Consider the following 20,892-nt stretch of genomic DNA (forward strand, 5'->3'; position numbering starts at 1 on the left):
GTCTGCTGGCGTGCATCCAGTGCTTTCTCCATCCACGCACCTCGCAGGTGTGTGGAGGACACAGAGAAACCCACACGCTCAGAGCTCCTCATCAGAAAGAAGCCCCCTGCAGTGGATCTGCAGCCTCCACCGCAGATCCGTGCAGGGGCTGAAAGCGGTGGTCAAAGAACTGGAATTGTCTACTGAGACTTGGCTGCCGCCCACAAGCTAGGGAGAAGCCTCCCTTGCCTAGGGCACAGCAGAATGCTCCCACAGAAGGAGGGGACAGCAGGCAGACTCACAGGAACGAGGAGGAGACAGGGTTCAGGTGTGTTTCTGTGTTTTTACTTGTGCTTTTATTCATGTCCTTGCTGATTGACAGATCATAATTCAAATTTATGGGATAGAATGCCACATGAGGCTCTGTCTAGGCACTTCAAGGTGGTTAAATCATGCCTATTAATACACTAAGCACCAGTGAAGATACACCCCCCTGGATCCCACTCTTGAGGAGTCTAAAAAGGGACAGAAGTAGACAGCAGGCAGGCATTGGCTGTGTTCATGGCTGACCGTGCTCCAGCTTGTGTCCCTTTCATCTTCTGCTCCGGGCCCAGCCTCTGACAGAGATGCTGCATCTGGACCAGAGGCTGGAGCCATGGTTTGGGGAGCCTCTTTCCTGGCCACTGCTGCTTTGGCATCCTTCCCCAGATGGTGGCTGGATGGTCTTTCTCTTCACGATTTTTGGATGCCCCTCTACTCCTGATGTGTGTGCGATCTTCAGACTCGCCAGGGGAACCTCCCGGCGAGTCACTGGGACCTAGTGCCTGACACTGAGTCTGTGGATACGCTACTTCCAGTCCAGAATGACAGCTCCCATCTCATCTTTGACCCTGACCCTCCCGGAGGCATACTTGGTCTCCTGGCAGCCATTGCAGTACACAGTCTTGGTGGTGCCGTCTGGGAATTCCCTCCGCTTGAACCTGGCTGTGTGGATTTCCTTCTGTCCATTGCTGAACATGATGACCTTGTCTCCATTCCTGTAGAACAGAAACACTCTGATAGGTGGTGCCGCACAGAGGCCAACAGTGTGCGCGTGGAGGAACAAGGAATGAGTGATACCACAGCGCCACCCAGATCCCCCAGTCTCTTCTGAGGGAGGAAGATGAAGCTTCCCAAGGAACGAGTAGGGAAGGCATTCTCAGGAAGGTGGAGATGCAGGGGCTGAGTGGGGAGCACGGACCCAGAGACCTGAACTTGCAATCTGAGATGGAGTGAGTGGGTGCATTAGAACTGCTCAGTCCATAGCAGAAACACAGCAGAAAGAGCCCTGGGTGTGGGCACTGTGCTGACCAGGAGAGCCAAGGACACTCCAGACGGGGGCAGGGAGAGCTGATGAGGTTGAGGTCCTAGAGGAAACACGCCAAGGTCACACCAGAGTCGGGGCATACTGGGAACAGCTAAGGTGACTTCTTGATCTCTTTCCCAGGCTAGTAGACAGATGTGACTGAAGGGCCTCATTGTCTGCACACACCAGCACGGAGACAGTGACTTAGTACACAGTTGTGCAGTTGAGAGTCTGCTTATACACCCTGCAATCGAGCCACACCTCTACACAGTGTAGCTTTGAGAGGTGGAGGCTGAAGATGGCACTCAATGGTGGGCCGGCTTCAGTCACCATAATATCGACATGTGTCACCTCAGAGCAGTGGGACATCCTGAGAAATTATTGTGATGTCAACCTGGGTGACCATGACATTAGTTGATGATGTAAACTGCGGTCAATCACTGAGCACCATTTGGGGGCAAGAGACTGCCCCCAAAATTCTATGTCTATGCTCATATTCTCTAGAAACAGATTTGAACTGAAGGCACAAAGAACCTTGCAGGCCCAGTGACATTATTTTCTGGTGTCATTGTTGGTTTTTATAAATGTTTATTTATATATGTATGAGTGTTTGCCTGCATGTATATCTGCAAACTACATGCACACACCTGGTGCCCTTGGAAGTCAGGGGAGGCCATCAGGTCCCCTGGGACAGGAGTTACAGAGGGCTGCAGGCTGTCACGTGGGTGCTAGGAACTGACTCTGTGTCCTTCCCAAGAGCAGCAGGGCTCTTAACCGCGGAGCCATCTCTCCAGCCCCTGCTGTTACGCTTAAATGAATGCCTGGATTTCTGCACACGTGTAAATGGCTGTGGATATGTTATAGAACACAAAGCCCAGGGTTGGGGTGCTGACCTTTTCACCGTCACACACGTCCCGTCAGGGAACACAGTTTCCTCACAGCCATCCTTAAGCTGCTTCACGGTCCCGTCAGGAAACACCGTTTCCTTGGAGCCATCCGGGTAGAATTTTTCTGCAGAATACATGGTTTAAAGTACGTGTTATACCGGATGCATTTGGAACCTGTGTTGTATCTAAATGACCTATACTGAAATATGAATGAGGACGATCAAATCAGAGGAGTGTAATTAGGACTGGCAGACATAACACCCAGCGCCCTCTTGATTCAGTTTTAGGTAAGTGAGGTTTGGACATAATGTTGACAGTTTCTAGTGCATAACGGTTGGTAGATATTTTGGCTTGGTTATGCTGAAAAAGTGATGCACCTTTGTTAGAAATCCAATTCAAGTTTCAAAGTCTGCTGCTCTTCTTGGCTGTGGACTTTCGGTAAAATCCATCACCAGTGGCAGGCAATATTTTGTATTGCAGTCCCAGACAGAACTAAACAGGGGAAGGGAGGCGCTGGAGGCCATTGCTCCCTCAGCCTCTCACGCGACCTCTAATGCCACCTCACAGTCTGCCACCGCATCTTTCCCCGCACACTGCACTATATTTGTCTCTGAACCGTGAGCCAAAACTAATTCTCCCTGGTCACAGCAGTGGGAAAGTAACCAAGACACTCTTGAAAATGCTGCTGCTGTCCCACATGAACTTGCAAAGGCAAGCTAGATCATCAACAGTCGTGGTGACATCAGCTGTGTGGTGACATCAGCCTTGTGTGGAGACAGTCCTCACTGTGGAGCACGCTGAAGCATTGCTGCACCTGGGCTTACACGTGAGCCGAGGCAGGCAACCATGCACGACACCCTGCCAAGCTATGCTTTTCCGTGTGCGTCTGTGGGAAATAGAAAGCTTACAAGTGGAATGCCACGGATTGGCTTCCACATGTTCTTCTCATGACCCCGTGCTTTGTGCACGTTTTGGCCAATGGTTGGCGGTTGTTGGCAGACAAAAAGGAGACATTAAGTATACTTAGGGAAAGACTGTGGTGCAGAATCTGACAGCCAAGGATGAACTCCGTGCAGTAAGTGCCTGTTAGCCCAGAACTCTGAAAAGCTAACTGGAATGTTGGTGCAATGCCCTGGAGAAGTAGGGACTCACTAGCTTGAGAATCTCAAAATCCCCTGACTGTCTGATGCAGAAGCAAAGCATTTGCTGGACTGCGCAGAGCACAGACACAGGGATGCCCCTGAAAAGTGGCAAGAGGGGGTTGTGATGTTTCTTTCACCTTGTTTAGAATTGTCACAGGAGGGGGTTCTGGAGACAGGAGCCGTGGATATAGACAGTGACCGAACTCAGAACCCCTGCTATACAGTTACTTGATACATTAGAGACATTCCACACAGAGCAGCCAGGGTTCAAAGGACAGATATGTCTATCAAACCCTTTTATTCTTTTCATTAGACCTGGCTAATATCATCAACCACCTTATAGAGCATTTATGAATGAGCAAGTGCAATTTTCTTTCTTCTTTTTCTTATTTATAAATGCCTGACCTTAGCTTGGCTTAGTTTTAGACAGCTTTTTTTTCTTTTTTTTTAAATTGATTTTTATTGAGCTCTACATTTTTCTCTGCTCCCCTCCCTGGCTTTCCCCTCCCCCTTCAGCCTCCCCCCAAGTCCCCATGCTTCCAATTTACTCAGGAGACCTTGTCTTTTTCTACTTCCCATGTAGATTAGATCTATGTAAGTCTCTCTTAGGGTCCTCGTTGCTGTTTAAGTTCTCTGGGATTGTGATTTGTTGGCTGGTTTTCTTTGCTTTATGTTTAAAAACCACCTATGAGTGAGTACGTGTGATAATTGTCTTTCTGTGTCTGGGTTAACTCACCCAAAATAATGTTTTGCATAAGATGACAGCTTATGCTGGAGAGGATGTGGGGTAAAGGGAACACTTCTGCATTGCTGGTGGAAGTGCAAGCTGGTATAGCCCCTTTGGATATCAGTATGGCAATTTCTCAGAAAGTTGGGAAACAACCTTCCTCAAGACCCAGAAATACCACTTTTGGGTATATACCCAAATTGTACCACAAGGGCATGTGCTCAACTATGTTCATAGCAACATTGTTTGTCATAGCAAGAACCTGGAAACAACCTAAATGGACAGAAGAATTGATAAGGAAAATGTGGTATATTTACACAATAGAATACTACACAGAAAAAAAAAATAATGACATCTTGAGATTTGCAGACAAATGGATGGATTTAGAAAATGTCATATTGAGTGATGTAACTCAGACCCAGAAAGACAAACATCATATGTACTCACTCATAAGTGACTTTTAGACATAAAGCAAAGAAAAGCAGCCTACTATTCACAATCCCAGAGAACCTAGATAACAATGAGGACCCTGAGACAAAAATGGATGTTTCATGGGAAGTAGTAAAAGACAAGATCTCCTGAGTAAATTGGGAGCATGGGGACCATGGGAGAGGGTAGAAGGGGAGGGGAGAGGAAGGGAGAGGGAGAAGAGAAAATATATAGTTCAATAAAAATCAATAATTTTTTTTTAAAAAGCTTACTGGAAATGGGAAAAAATAAAAAATATTGTGTGTTAAAAAAAGTAGCACAAACACTGAGAGCAACAATAAATGAATGGGACCTCCTGAAACTGAGAAGCTTCTGTAAAGCATAAGACACTGTCAATAAGACAAAAAAGCAGCCTACTGAATGGGTAAAGATCTTCACCAACCCCACATCAGACAAAGTACTGATCTTCAAAATATATAACTCAAGAAATTAGACATCAAAATTCTAAATAACCCAATTAAAAATGGGGTACAGAACTAAACAGAGAAATCTCAATAGAAGAATCTCAAATGACCAAAAGATACTTAAGGAAATGTTCAACATCCTTAGCCATTAGGGAAATGCAAATCAAAAACAAGTCTAAGATACCATCTTACACCTGTCAGAATGGCTAAGGTCAGAAACACTATAATGATAGCTTATACTGGAGAGGATGTGGGGTAAGGGAAATACTCATCCATTGCTGGTGGGAATGCAAACTTGTACAACCACTTTGGAAATCAGTATGGCAGTTTCTCAGAAAATTGGGAATCAACCTATCTCAGAATCCAGCAATACCACTCTTGGGAATATATCCAAAAGATGCTCAATCATACTACAAGGACATTTGTTCAACTATGTTCATAGCAGCATTATTTGTAATAACCAGAACTTGGAAACAACCTAGATGCCCTTCAACCAAAGAATGGATAAAGAAAATATGACACATTTATACATTACAGTACTACACAGTGGCAAAAAACAATGACATCTTGAATTTTGCATGCAAATGGATGGAATTAAAAAATACTATCCTGAGTGAAGTAACCCAGACCCCAAAAGATGAATATGATATGTACTTATTCATAAGTAAATACTAGCTATAAACAAAAGATATTGAGCCTATAGTTCAGGATACTAGAGAAGCTAAGTAATAAGGTGAACCCTAAGAAAAACATATATAGATCCTCCTGGAAAGTTGAAACAGACAAGATTGCCTGACAAAATTGGGAGCATGGGGGTTGGGGGAGAAGGGAAGGTAGAAGGGGAAGAGGAGGCAAGAAGGGGAGGTGTATGTCTTCTGCCTTCATCAGGGAGGGGTGAGGAGAACTTGAAGGAATGGGATTGTCGAGAAGGAGAAAGGACAGAGATGAGAGCAAGGAAAGAGATATCTTGATTGAGGGAGCCATTAGGAAGAAACCTGGCTCTAGAGAATTTCCCAGGAATCCACAAGGATGACCTAAGACCCTAAGCAATAGAGGAGACAGTGCCTGAACTGGCCTTGCCCCGTAGTCACACTGATGAATATCTTAAATTTCACCATAGAACCTTCATCCAGAAACTGATGGAAGCAGAGGCAGAGAACCACATTGGAGCACTGGGCTGAGCTCCCAAAGTCCAGTTGAAAAGGGGAGCAGTGGGGTGAGAATATGAGCAAAGAGGTAAAGACGATGATGGGAACACCCACTGAAACAGTCTACCTGAGCTAATGGAAGCTCCCCAACTCCAGCTGGACCGGGAAGGAACAAGCATAGGTCCAAACTAGTCCCTCTGAATGTGGGTGACAGTTGCATGGCTGGGGCAGACTGATGGCTCACTGGCAGTGGCACCAGGATTTGTCCCTACTGCATGTACTGTTTTTTGGGAACCTATTCTCTTTGGATGGATGCCTTGCTCAGCCTGGATATAGTAGGGAGGGCCTTGGGCCTTTCACAGAGCAATGAGCCTTACTTACCCTCTCTAAGGATTAGGTGGGGGTGGGGTGAGAGGGAATGGGAGGAGGGGAGGGAGTAGGAACTGGGATTGGTATGTATAATGAAAAAAGTTTGTTTTCTTTTTTAAAAAAATAAAGGAAAAGACAAAAATTAAAAATTATATTGAAATAACAAAAAATGACTCTGGGTATAATTTTGCCCTATGTACTCCATGGAATAATTTCTAATAAAAAACATTAAAATCTAGCTGGGCAGCCTGTTTTTTTTTTTTTAGTGAATCTAAAGGCTGTATGTCTGCTGCTTTTTCCCAGGATGCTCACATACCCCACCATCTCCTCCGGCACAGACACACAAGGCCCTGAGCCAGCAGGTCCAGGGTGACGTCACTCACCAGTCCACTTGTTCGGAAACTGCACCACTTCAACACCATCCGGGTAGGTTGTGTGTGTCGTCTGTGCATCCGCATAGTAGTAAATCTGTGAAGACCAGGGCATGCACATTGGGAGGCGGCCCCTAATGCTGTTGCGTTTGAATCAGCTGAATCTGATTGATTGCTTCCCATAGGTGGCTCATGGTGCAGGCTCAGCAGATGGGTTCTGTGGGAACTTCCACAGTTCAGAAACACAGGCGGTGGGGAGGAGTGACATTTTATGTATATTTTAATAAATAAAGATTGCCTGAAGACCAGAACACAAAACAGCCACACTAGTCAGCCACAGAGGCCGGGTAGAGGTGGTGCATACCTTTACTCTCAGCACTAGAGAAGAATAAAGGACTTTGGAGGAGACAGGAACTCGCTCTCTTTTCAGCCTGAATATTCCATAGCTGTAAGAGCTCTCTAGTGGCTAGGCTGCTTTGCTTTTCTGATCTTCAGCTTGAGCCCAGTAGGTTAGCTCAGGCCAGTGGAAGAGCACCTGATAATTCACAGCAGAGGAAGGGGAGCTGGTGGGACACCACTGACCTGCAAATCTGCCGGCTGAGACCATAAAGAATCTCGCTTGCCTCAAACACCAAGGACAAAGTTCTCATTAACAAGAAGGTTCTGATCTTTCTCCTCCCCTCACCTCCTGACACCAGGAGAGAAAGATGTGCATCTGGGGACCGTTGCTCCTAACTGTGGCTCTGACTCTAAGACAGGACAAGAATGCTCACTGCACGCACCACTCTCTGGTCGGGCTTGACCTTCTTCATGTCACCATTAAAGAACTTGATGAGGGTCGTCTTCTTGTCGGCACTGATCTCCTTCCTGGTTCCGTTGGGGAAGGTGATGATTGTCCGCCCGTCGCTGAGTACTTGCTCGACCTTGATGGAAACACAAAGACTCGGGGTGAAGACCTGTGACAAGCACGGTTGCCGCGGCTCCACTGTTTCTCCTTGTATTCAAAATCACTGCGCACAGCTTGTCTGGCATGGTGATTACTAACCCACACACACCATCCTGCATTTGTTTGTCAATAGTAAGCGTTATGGTCTGTTCCTCCGCGTCTGCCTTCCTTGTGCTGAGGCTGTGTGTTTGCCATGGGTCTGTAAGATCTACGGTCATAGGACTGATGAACCCGCAACCTGGGCCAGATAAAATGGCACAATTACTATGTAGAAATTAACTTGTATGCATTTTTGTCCTTCCTGTCTTCTCCTTTGCACTCATACACTACACTCATGGCTTCAGTGAATAATTAGCAAACAGGCAGCTTCAAGTGCACACTGCTAGGGTTTGAGTAGAAGACATTACCCTGTAAAGATTAGTGTAAACAAAGACACTTGCAGAAATAACCTCAATTTGGGGAGTTAATATATGTGTACTTTAAAAGCTCTTTGTAGAATTTATTAATTATGCCACGCATTGTAACTATTCTTAACATAGCTGGAACTGTAGGAGCTGAGTCATCAGAGTTAAAAACCAACACTTCTGAACAAATCAGAGAGCTAGCCAACCAAACCCAGCTGACAGCCAATACAGCAGAGGCTTGAGCTAAGTCTACACTCCTCTGTCCTTGCTCACAAACACAGCAGCTGAATGCGTAAGCTGTGTGCAGGTCAGAACCAGAAGACGAGTTCTTGTTCTCAGCCAGCCAGAAAAGCTCCAACGAGGCCAGCGGCCTCTCTCAATAACAAAGCGCACTGTTCTAAGGCTCTACAGGGGGAGATCATAAAATCAACCACAGTTGCACAAACCAGTCCAGGAACAGTGCTCCAGCCAATAACCAGCACGGACGATGGTCATTGTATAAGGCAGTAGTGGAGCTGACCATTTCCTGTCACCTCATGCAGTGTGGCACTGAGCATCTCTGAGGTTTGTGGTGATGCTGGGCCAATGTGCCTGTGTGTGATACGTCACAGACGGCTATCCAGTCTGCACCAGAAACTGACAACAGACAACAGACAGTGGCTCGTGCGTTTGCTCTCCCAGACATGTTGTCTTTATTTCAGTACCTTCCTCACTGAGCGGGACACGTCCTGCAGGGTAGTGTGACTGCTGCCCATGCTGCCTTGCTCCGCACATTTACCATGTCTCTTGCTTGCACCACAGGGTCATGTGGAGTAACTGAGGATATCTAGGTTTGGGCGAATCGCTACAATGTTCACACAATGGTGACATCACCAAACGCTGTTCTGAGAGCATGTCATCACTCGGTCATGTGTGATCATGTCATTTTTAAAGTACATTATAAGAACAGGGTACAAGCTGGTGGTGGTGGCGTACTCCTTTAATGCCAGTACTCAGGAGGCAGAGGCAGGTGGATCTCTGTGAGTTCAAGTCCAGCCTGGCATACAGAGAAAGTTCCAGGGGCAGTCGGAACTGTTTCACAGAAAACCGTCTTGAAAAACAAAAAAAAAGCAGCTACCTCCTCAAAAATAGGATCTGAGCCATCAAAGAGAATGTAAGGCTTATTATATTCTAGTTTAGACTTTGCCATGGATTTTTCATTTTTAGTGGTAGATAAGTGTGTAAAATGTATTTGATAGTGAAGGTGTAAAATTTAATCTGACTCCTCACCGATTCCGAATGGCTGTTCTAACTACAGAAGAGCATTGAGAGGTATAGACTTTGGGTCTGGTTAATTTTAGTGTGTGACTTTTCTTACTGCGATTCTTTTACAATGAAGTTTTAATTAAAAATAGATACAGTTTACAATATAAAAATAATCGAACAATGCAGCATATTCCATATAAGACACACATAGACTGATCCAAGATGAAGGATCAGAAGAGGCAGTAAGGTGATGGGGACTGTAAGGGAGGTGGTACCCAGGGAGCCGGGCAGTGATGTCAATGCACAGCAGAATAGGATGCCACAGACACCTACTTCTCACATCCATCCTTGTGGCTCCCGGAGACCAAGGGCCTGATTGGTGTGTAATTCGCTGGACACTAACCAGCACTGCCTTGCTCCCTACGGGTTTCATCGTGTGGGCTGTGCTCAGCTGTGTTTCTTTGCCCGATAACTGTGCAAAACAGCTAAAGAAGGGGTCTAGGGATGCAGATCAGTTGGTCACTGCTTGTCCAGCTTGCTTGAAGCCCTGGGTCCCATTCCCAGCATAACCTGACAGGATGCGGTGTCACATGCCTCTTATCCCAGCACTTGGGAGGAGGAGGCAAGAGGACCAGAAACCCAAGGTCATTGTTCTACCTAGTGGGTCCATAAAGGCTGAGACCTGTCTAAGAGGAGAAGAGGGAGAAGGAGAAGGGGACTGGGAAGGAGGAGGAGGAGGAAGAGGAAGAGGAGGAGATTTTAGTGAAAAACTGTGACGTCAGGAAGCTTTCCTTCTTCCTCTGCTCAGCCCAGAGGAGACTCACTCCAGCAAGAGAGGCTGAAGGTGAACTGGGCCATTATCACTTCAGCTGCTCGCTTGGGCCACAGCAGCTCCCCCTTCCCATGGTCCCCAAGTCAACCCCAGTCCCCTGGCAGTAGATCTCTGGGACAAAATGCTTCTTGAGGTAGCAGTGGGTGTCACTGCGGTGAGAGCAGCAGGTATTTGTCACTGGAAGCAAACTGCTCAGTGATGCTCTGGAGAGGTGTGGCCACCAGCCTGTAGTTCCGGGACAGCCTGCACAGGGAGCGTGGCTGGGAAGAGCTGTGTTCCGCGGACACCTACCTTGCCATTCGGGTGTCGCTTTTCCTGTGTCTCCTTATCCTTCTTGGTGTTCATGGAGCCTGGTACTTCTTTAGATGGTCCTGATCTTGCCATGAGATTCTGTGGAGAGATTAAAAGCATTGTCTCCTGTGGCCCCCTGTGAGGACTACAGGGGGTCATCAACACTGGCTCTTGGGACCAAGTTTATGTTTGTAAAGCGATTTCTCTCATCTTATGGACCATGCTTGATCTGTACCAGGGTGAGCAAGATGGCAGTCACCAAATTCTGATTCTGACTGCACATCACTCAGGCCTCGAGATGCATCGGTAGCAGGAGTTTACGAGGTAACTAAACCCATCTCACATTACTGATAATGATACTGACTGCTTTTAGGGAACCCCACCCCCCATTGCCCACCTTCACATGGTTTCAAAGTACTTTTCAGCCCACATTTCCTCCTGTGGAGAAAATGGCTTAATTCTGTTGCCATTCCTCTCAGACACTGTGCAGCTATGAGGTGACCCTGGCTATAGATCTTGGCCTTTTACTCTGTTCATTTCCACTGAGAATTGAAAATAAAGAAAACAAAACAGAATAAAAATTTTGGCTTCTGGATCTTTAAGGTCACAGAAGCTTGACCTGCCTTTGGCCACTGGCCTAATGCTGCCCTCCATTGACAAAGGGATGCCCTGTTTCTCTCTTTTGAAAGGTAGAGAGTGTCAGAGACTAGGGTCGTTTGCAGCCATAATAACCTGCCACACTCATGAAAAAGGGACGGAGTGGCAGTCACTCCACTGTCACTGTCACCACCTCCAGATCTTAATACCCCAGCTTCCCCACCAGGTGAAATCCTACCTACCTGCAGCCACAGTGCATTCTGGGAAAAACTAGGGAGGAGCCGGCTTGCTTGAGCCTGCGTGAGAAGCTCACCTTCAGAACTCTCTGGGTTGGAGGACCACATATCTGAAAGAGCAGAGAAGAGCTTTTCAAAAGACCGCACACATAGAGTGAAAAGGTTGTACTCCTCGTATGAGTACGCTTCCAACATGTTCTCGTTGTTCCTGGGGTCGCTGTGCACATGCCATTGACTGACTGAGTGAAATCATGAAATGTTGAGTGGAGACAGTCAGCCCTTGTCTGCTGACTCTGTCGTCACTAGAGTTGTGGTTCAGAAGACTAAGCTAGCAGAGGGTGGTGTCTGTTCTGCAGCTGCTTTTGCCCCAGGAAGGGACGGACACAGGAAGAGAAACCCAGGGACAACTGCCCACTGGACACGTGGAAGGAAACAGAGGCAGCGGGGGAGGGAGTACTGTGTATCCAGGGCAGTGGGGAGCAGATAGAAAGGTCACCGTCGCCAGGGAACTGACAGCCACACACCCACAGCAGAGAGCAGAGAGAAGAATGCATAGATGCTTGCTTGCTCTCAGCCGGCTTTCTCATCTCATTCAGGACCCCTTGCACAGTGCTTATCAGACACAGGCCAACCTGATATAAACAATTCCTCAACCAGGTTCTCTTCCAAGGCGATTCTAGGTTGTGCCAAGCGGACATAACCGACACACGGAGTGTGGAAGGCTTGGGCATTTGGACACTGCTCTCCATCTGGCGTGCTGCTGAAGAAGGTTTGGTTGCTATGACCTCGATAGAAGTATAGTACTTGGCTCCACTTCCAGTTTGCTCTGCTTTTTGTCTATGGTGCCTACCCTTAGGAGCTGGCCCTTTGGAACCATAAACCCAGTAGATTCTTCCTGCTGGAAGTTGATGTGGTTGTGGTGCTTTACGATAGCGATAGAAAAATAACTGATTCACAGGGGTCCAAAAACATCACACAGGCTCAGGGAGAGACAGCGCTGGGCTCACGCATGCACAAGGGTTCAGGGCTCAATATGCCAAAGGGGGCTCACGTGGCCCACCAAAGAGGGTAGGTAAGAATCAGGCTACAGGAGGATGAGGGCTCTCTCTTCCCACTAGGGGTGCCGCTGAGCCTGGTAGCCAAGGCTCTGTGCAGACTCCACAGCAGAGTTTGAGCACACCCACGGGCGCGCTCAGGGGCGCAGAGTGTGGTGGTCACCACTGTCGGCAGGCCGCAGTGGGGCATTCTCCCTGCCACTGTGGGAACCCGCAGCTGGCACCCACAGGGACAGGAGAGCCTGGATAGACAGTTTGAGCAGAAAGGGAAGGGCTAAGGATGGCCCTGAACAGCCAGCCTGGGCTCTGCTGCAGTGTTGAGAGAGGTGACAGAGACAGATGAAGGAGCTTGAGGAGGAATCAGAGAGTGGCCAGGCCCACGTGTCACATCCCTCCCTGGTCCCAGGGAGCCCTTGGGACCTCACCCCCATGCCACATCTCTCCCTGGTCCCCTGCCACTTCATTCCTCTCACCAGCCACTGACTCTGTGTCCAGAGCTGTGGTGTCCGATAGTGGTTCTGGTGAAATCCTGCCAAGGCGCCTTTGCACAAACTTGGAAGACAGGTGCATAACCTGGATGTAGAGAGAGTCAGAAAACCAGTGATGCCACCAGACCAGTAACCGGATGCTGTGCACAGCTGTGTCAGCTTTCAGACACCTTAATCACATCACATCTTAGACTCTGCCAAGAGTACTGGCTCCGTTCCCTGAACTCAGGCAACTGACCCAATATAGGGAATTCCCACCCATATAATCGTTCTGTTTTTAAAGATAACTTCAGTTCTGTTTGGCTTCTTGTTTTAATACTGAAGGCGTGTGTGAAGACACTCACTTTTCTGATCTATAGGAACAGTTACAATTTACAAATCCCCGAGCCCGTTTTGAGTGACAGACAGAGTACTCTTGTTGGACTTCATGTAGCTGGGATAAGCAGGATGTATTCCTGGGGTGGGGAGGTGAGGAGAGGGGGGTTGGCAAAATGCATTCTGCTCAAGTGTGAGGGTTGACGTTCAGATCTCTAGAACCCACAAAAGGCCAGGTGGGCAGCATGCCTAGAACCCCCAGCATCCAGAAAGCAGAGACCAGAGGTCCCTGGGGTTTACTAGTCAGAGCCCAGTCAACCAGTGTCGTCAACCAGGCTCAGTTAGGGAGCATGTCTCAAAATGCAGTAGAGGGCCAGGGGACAGCCCGATGGTTAATTAAGAGCTTTGCTAGCATTTCAGAGGGACCCCTGTCTGGCTCCCAGCTCTCATGTTGGATGGTTCACGATTGCCTGTAACTCTAGCTCAAGGGGATCTAGCACAACCTCTTCTGGCCTTTATGGGCATGCAGAAGGCGCGTGTGCACCAGCATGTAAAAATAACTTAGAGAAATGATGTGGAAACAGATAGAGGAAGACAACGGACACAGGGGGCGGGGGAGAGAAAGGAGAGCGAGGGAAGGAGGGAGGGAGAGAGAGACCATACACAAGCGGTACAAGTTCCCAAGGTCACCTTTTCATCAAAAGACATAAAAGATAGTCTTTCATCTAAGGAGTCTGTTCCTCCAGTGGCCATTGTGCTTCCGTTTTGAAGACTTCCAGAAGGGACATCGTCTCTGTCGTCCCATGATGTTGTTTTCTCTGAATCGATCCCCTCTATTCTTACGTACACAGGCTAGAAACAAACGTGGGGGCGTTTTCATCAACATCAGATAATCCCATTCAAGAGTACCAATTAACGTACCACGTTGGCTACCCCCACAGCCTGGACCGTGACAGCCCCGTGTTTTCAGTTCCCTGGGGAAGCAGAAGGGAAGCTGCTGTCTGCACACCTTCCCCCACAGCCTCAGTCCAGAACCATTGCACTCTGAAGTCTAGAAAGGGTTTGATACCGTGCTTAATAAAGAACATGAAACCAAATTTAACAGATTTTAAGAAAAATGAGTTTCTAGCCTTTGTGTTATTTTAAATACCAGTGGTTCTGTTGTATGGTTTAGCTTGCCACTCATCACTTGCCTTCAAGCACACAGATAATTGATTACACGTAGTCTCTTCTGCTGTGGCCCCACACTCACCCCAAACCGCTGCACGTGGGAGTCTCATGCAGACAGGCAATGAGTGCAGAGCCACCAGAGGCCTGTGAGGACACCCGAGGGGCAGCAATGCCTAGGCTTAAAGGGCACAGGGAGGGAAAACCACATTTTAATCTGCTCACTAATATTGAATGTCTTCATAATGGCTTGAGCTAGGAGGCTTGGACTGGATGTCCTACATGTTGGTGAGATTAGACTGTTGTTGGGTGTGACCTGTGACCTGCCACCTACTTCTTGCAGAAACCAGTTCCAAACCATCACAGGACCCAAAAGATAAACAACTCCAACCCTCATGCTCTTGCATTCGGCAACTTCAGCTGAGCATGTGGGGAAGTAGGAAATGCGGAACACTTCAACAATATTAAAGTTTTTTATACAGTATTTTCCCTCTCTCTCAACTGCTCCCAGATCCTCCCCACCTCCCTACCTAGCCAACTTCATGTTCTCTCTCTCAATCCCCCAAAGCAAACAGAGAAATGAAATAAAACCAAACTAGAAAAAAAAAACGAGTCAGACAAAAAGAAACAAAATACAGGCATACAAAAACAACGAACCAAACAACAACAACAAAACCCAATAACCACAGAATCTGTGTTGTGTTGGCCAGCTACTCCTGGGTGTGGGCCTGCCTTGGAGTGTGGTTGATGCGCTCAGTGGCTCTCCCGTTTCCTGGCAGCTACCATTTGTAAACAGCTTTTTGGTCAAAGGTGGGACCTTGAGTCCCCTCCCGCTCTGAGCTCTGAGTGCCGGGATTTCGCATGGTTTGAACCTGTGCATTACGGTGTGCTGGCACAATCTCCCTGAGTTCACAGTGCATCAGCCCTGTTCTGTCTGGATGGTGCTGTTTCTGTGGAGTCACCGATCACCTCTAGTTTTACAATCTTCCCACCCCCTCTTCCACATAGATCCCTGAGCCTGTGAGGGGAGGGTTTTGATGAAGACGGCCCATCTAAAACCAAGTGCCCCAAAGTCTTTGTGTGTATTGTACATCTGTGCTTCTCTATGTTAATGCCCATCTACAGCAAGGAGAAATGTTTCTGATGGATCTAGCAATGTGCTGTCAGGATATCTTCTGTTAGCAGAATAAGAACATTTGTGTTTTTTCCTAGGCCCATGACCTGTCCAGTCTCTGTTTCTGGACCACTTTAGCAGTGTCAGGTATGGGTTCCCCCTCATGGAATGGGCCTTAAATGCCATAAGGAAGTGGCTGGTTACTCCCGTAACATGGGTGCCATGGTTGCGCCTGTGTATCCTGCAGGCAGGTCTCTGTTTTTGGTAGCGTGCCTGTAGTGGGTGACACTGATGGTTACCTTTCTCCTCCGGTGGCCTGCCGAGTTACCTTACAGCACCGTGAACACTAGCAGTAGGAGTGTTCTAGTGGGATACCAGCTTAGGTTCTCCAAGTCAGTGAAGACGTGTGTCTTCAGTTTGTGGGGAGCAACCAATAGTGTTAGGCATGGCCTGCTATGATTGGGGAGCTCCAAGGGACCCCTTTGGCCAGTGACTCAACAAGATGTAGTCCATTCCCATCACTAGAGGATTTATTTGGTGGGATAATATGTCTAGTTGGGGCATCGTCTTTCCTGTTATATGCTGACTCCATTTAAATTCCCTTCATATACATACATACATACATACATACATACATACATACATACATACATGTTTTGGAAATTTCGACAGCAGTAGGATCCCACGTGACTTTTCAGAAGGCCTTTAGTTACACAATACTCATGTAACTGGCCAAAGACCTGAGATACAGGTCCTCCTCTGGAGGCTGTCTATAAATGTGGGCTTGATATTTTATGTTGCACACTCTCCTTTGAGGAAGAAGGGTCAGTGTGAACCTCTGGCACCATTTCTCCAGGGCTAACTTACACTGTGCACACCATATACACATGTACACAAGGCAGACCTTTTGACACCATCTCTAGAATGGTGTTTGAATACAGATAACCCTGGGCAAATTTTAAAATGTGGCATTTACCACCTTGATTTTTTTGTTGCCATTCAAAGGTGGGTGTGTGTGGTTTAGAGGCTGTTCTTATCTACAGTCACATGAGGAGCAGAATTGTGCAGTCAGTGAGCTTTTGAAACTGACCTCTGACAGAGACAGAGGAATACCCTGCAGACTCGTGAGCACATCTTACCCACATACCCACATGAGCAAAGTTTAACGGAGGCAACACGGTAGCAAAGGCCACATAGAATCTCCCATAGGGCCCCACTCAGCTTCCTCCAGTGACAGCAGCCTACTCTCAGTCACTAATCACAGGGTTATACCTCTTTCCTATCTCCACCTGTGCCTCGGTTGGGTTAATGACAGAATCTAGTCCAACACTTAAGGTAAAGTAGGACCCTAGAATCCTGAGGTGGCCTAGTCAGGTGTCCAGCTGTTCCACCAGAGCCTGGGAATTCCTGGAGACAGAGTGGCGACATGCTCTGCTCCCAGGGCTCCTGGGACTGTCACTTCTGTGTGATCTATGACTGAGAGACAGACACTAAGACCTCATAGTGCCCAGGGGAGACAGCATGCCTGCAAGGGAGGGGACATGCCTCCTTGTGCCATTATCTCTGCAATGCAGAAAGTCTGCTGTACCAGAGTATCAGTTGCTCTTGCTGCGGGCGGCAAGGCTACAGATTTTGTGGCCCCAACACTCTGCTGCTTTAGGGCCTTCAGTTCCTCACGGAGCTCCTGGTTCTCCTTCATCAGAGCATCGATCTGGCTTTGGAGGTCTCTGTGAGCCACACACCACCAAGACGCCTGTCTTGAGACCTCTGCTGCAAGGTCACAGATCTGCTTCTGCAGTCCCTGAGGTGGGGAAAGAATGACAGGCACTTCTCAGGAACCCTGAGGGAGTACTGACAACCCCCCCCCCAAAAAAAAAAACAGAGTCCGTGCCCACAAGGGATTGTGGACTTCTGAGATGTTGTTCTCCAAAGAGAAAAATCAGGTGTCCACAGCTTTAGTATTGTCAAGCGTGTCCGCTAGGACTTACTCCACACACACTAACCAGATCTAAGGGCTGGTGAGGTACAGCCACCGCTAGAGCATTTTTGTGAAAGAAATTCACTTTTCTTGCTCAGCCTTCTCCTCTGGCTAGTTGAGAAGGGGCTGCCACCGTGAGTCGGAAAACGACTGAGACCCAGCCTCTGGGGCTAACTTCATTAACCCTTGCAGGGGTGACCTCAGAGAGAAGCGAGGGAAGCAGAGGCACCTGCCCACATCACAGGACAGTGAGCTCCACCCCCGAGCATGCCGCTGGGACGGACAAGGCCTGGTCTAGGGACACCTCCTCTCCACAGCAATTGCTTTCCCATCAGTTGCTGCCTCAGACCTCTGAGGTTAGGTTTGTCCTTTGTCCTGTCACTTTGACAGGACCTCCTGCTCGGTGTTGAAGGTGTCCCTGCCAAGCTCTACCACCTCTGTGGGAAACGTTGTCATTGGGGGGGGTGGCGGTGTGCATGCGCATGTGCATGTGGGTGTGCGTGGGTGTGTGCACATGCGTGAGTGTGTGTGCATGTGGGTGGGTGTGCGTGCGTGTGTGTTTGTGTGTGGTGTGTGTACGTGGATGTGCATGGGTGTGGGTGTGCGCATGGATGTGTGTGCATGTATATGTGTATGTGTGCGTGTGTGCGCACATATGTGTGCACGGGTGTGTGTGCACATGTGTGAGTGTGTATGTGTGTGTGTGTGTGGCAGCTATGTCCAGAAGCCTGTTGTTTTCCTCCTCAATAGTGAGGAACAGACTTCTCTTTCCTTCCCTAGAGATTATCACTAAGAGAAAGACCGCATATCGGCTGGACTGAATCTTAGAGAGAATAGAATGGCAGGCATTAGAGAACACCTTCCTGATCATCTTGTTCTCCTAGTTCTGGAGACAATGGGGGAGGGATTGCATTTCAGTTTTGATATTCTTCCTTTCTGGGAACTTTGCCACTAACACCAAATTTGGAGGATTTGGGCAGAGAGCAACGACAGTAAGGGCACCCAGGGACCCGAAGTGTATCTCTGCCAAACAAACCCAGGGACACGTTTTGTTTTTTATTAATATTTGTTAATTGCACATTTCGATGAGAGATTGCTGTGATATTCCTCCAGCACACAAAGTGTCACAAATGCATCCTACTGTTCTGATCTTCCTGGAGGAGACAGGGCCCCCAAGGGACACTTGGAACTGGGGGCCTTGGATGTCCAGTGAGGGGTAGTGTTAAGCGTCCAGATCCAGGACGTGTGTGCTGGAAGGAACTCTTGGCAGGGGATCAGCTGCACTAGTCAGCTTCCTGTCCACTCAGAAAATAACAGAGGGAGCCAACTTAGAAGGGAGAAAGTTTGGTTTAAGCTTCTGGGTTCAAAGCTTTCAGTTCACAGCTGCTGGGCTCCATCACTTTGGGCTTGTGCTGAGACAGAACTGTTCACCTTAGGACAGCCAGGAGGGAGGGAGGGAGGGAGGGAGGGAGGGAGGGAGAGAGAGAGAGAGAGAGAGAGAGAGAGAGAGAGAGAGAGAGTTGTGGAAAAGCCTGGGACTTCACTAGCTCTTTCAAAGGCATACTCCTAATGACCTAACTTCATCTGCCTTTACCTCTACCACCTGCCAATAGTGGTGCCGTGTGAACGTCAATGTTACACACGGATGTCATCTTTGGAGGATGTCTGAAGCTCAGACTTTAACTCCAACTACAGTTTCCCAGACCTTAGAAAATCTTAATACCAACAAGCCACCGGCCAGTGAAGAAGGATGAACAGCGTGACCATGACTAGGGGTCAAACCATTTAAAACAAAAACAAGACTCAGGGATGCCTGAGAACTCAAGAAGACCCCCGTTTTGCCTTCCCCATCATAAGAACACCATTTTCTTAACATTTACTCATTACGAAACACAGCCCCGTGACCTTGTGATGTTCTCTGTGGGCTACTTTATAAAAGCGATGCTCATATCCCCCTGTCTTTCTTCAACAGTGCTGAGTGACCTCTATGGCCAGGGGCTCACGTCCTGTCCCTCCACACACATTAGAAATCTAACACAGTGTGGGACACCCAGTAGTGGGATGCTGTTCCCGAGGAGCCCCAGGGACAGCGCTACACACGGCAGTCTCTTCTGCTTGTGGATGTAAGCCCTTCGCTCCATCCTCGCATCCCCTCTGGGAAGAGAGCTAGGACATGAATCCTCTCTGAAGAGACTGAAACATCCAAGAGTCCTCTCCTGCCTCAGAGAAAAGAACACGCCCTTCCCTTCTCATGTGCTCTGTGAAAGCCATGCCTCCAGGCCCCCACCTCTGCATGCTTGGGCTACTGTTGGCTACTCAGTGACTTCCCCTACAGTCTCTGAGTCCCTTACTGCAAGGGGATCCTCACACATTCAGTCAAAAGGCCACAGGTTTTATGCTGCAGCCAGAGTGCAGACTCTGCAATATTATCAGGCCACCCCTAATGATACCCCACCCAATACTGACAAAATAAGATATGTTTAGGCGAGGACCTAGTGCTAAAGAAACACTGTTGTGATGGCAGTGTCTCTAGACCCTCAGTGTCCACAGGGAGCCCTCAGATATGCTGCGATTTTGTGTTCCCAGCTCATAACAGCTACTGGAAGCCAGAGAGCTCTAAACTTCACACTCTAGGTTTTCCATGGACCTCTTCAGTTGACCCAGTGAGCACTGCAGCCTTGTCCTGAGAATAAACGGGGTCAGATCCTAAGAGAGGTTATAGCCTCACATGGAACAAGGGGATGGGTAATGTGGAAGGGGTGCGCACGCGTGCGTGTGCGTGTGTGTGTGATGGATAATGTGGAAACAGTATGTGCATGTGTGTGTGTGATGGATAATGTGGAGGCAGTGTGTGTGCGCGTGTGTGTGCACGTGTGTGTGCACGTGTGTGCATGTGTGTGTGAGTGTGCACGTGTGTGTGCATGTGTGTGTGATGGATAATGTGGAGGCAGTGTGTGCATGTGTGTGTGATGGATAATGTGGAGGCAGTGTGTGCGCGCGTGTGTGTGCACGTGTGTGTGCACATGTGTGCATGTGTGTGAGTGTGCACGTGTGTGTGCATGTGTGTGTGATGGATAATGTGGAGGCAGTGTGTGCGCGCGTGTGTGTGCATGTGTGTGTGCATGTGTGTGTGAGTGTGCACGTGTGTGATGGATAATGTGGAGGCAGTATGTGCATTGTGTGTGCATGTGTGTGTGATGGATAATGTGGAAGCAGTGTGTGCGTGTGTGTGTGCGCGTGTGTGTATGTGTGTGTGAGTGTGCACATGTGTGTGCATGTGTGTGTGAGTGTGCACGTGTGTGATGGATAATGTGGAAGCAGTGTGTGTGTGCGGGCATGTGTGTGTGTGCATGTGTGTGTGTG

At 48.3% G+C, this 20,892-nt stretch overlaps 1 protein-coding gene across 1 annotated transcript in view; it reads right to left on the reverse strand.

The window, feature by feature from the left end:
- Window positions 1-331: 331 nt before the first annotated feature.
- The window catches only part of LOC101987253 (centromere protein J-like), a 21,707-nt gene continuing 1,146 nt past the window's right edge, over window positions 332-20,892 (reverse strand). Inside the window, exons 3-11 of the mRNA XM_005363354.3 lie at window positions 17,140-17,352; window positions 13,961-14,122; window positions 12,941-13,040; window positions 11,419-11,522; window positions 10,580-10,678; window positions 7,644-7,784; window positions 6,874-6,958; window positions 2,218-2,335; window positions 332-1,016 (exon numbers count right to left, since the gene is read on the reverse strand). Of these exons, the coding sequence (XP_005363411.1) occupies window positions 827-1,016; window positions 2,218-2,335; window positions 6,874-6,958; window positions 7,644-7,784; window positions 10,580-10,678; window positions 11,419-11,522; window positions 12,941-13,040; window positions 13,961-14,122; window positions 17,140-17,352 (1,212 nt within the window). The 3' untranslated portion in view covers window positions 332-826. The remainder of the gene's footprint in view (window positions 1,017-2,217; window positions 2,336-6,873; window positions 6,959-7,643; window positions 7,785-10,579; window positions 10,679-11,418; window positions 11,523-12,940; window positions 13,041-13,960; window positions 14,123-17,139; window positions 17,353-20,892) is intronic.

This window comes from Microtus ochrogaster, linkage group LG9 (assembly GCF_000317375.1).
Source record: "Microtus ochrogaster isolate Prairie Vole_2 linkage group LG9, MicOch1.0, whole genome shotgun sequence".
In the NCBI taxonomy this organism is placed as follows: domain Eukaryota; kingdom Metazoa; phylum Chordata; class Mammalia; order Rodentia; family Cricetidae; genus Microtus; species Microtus ochrogaster.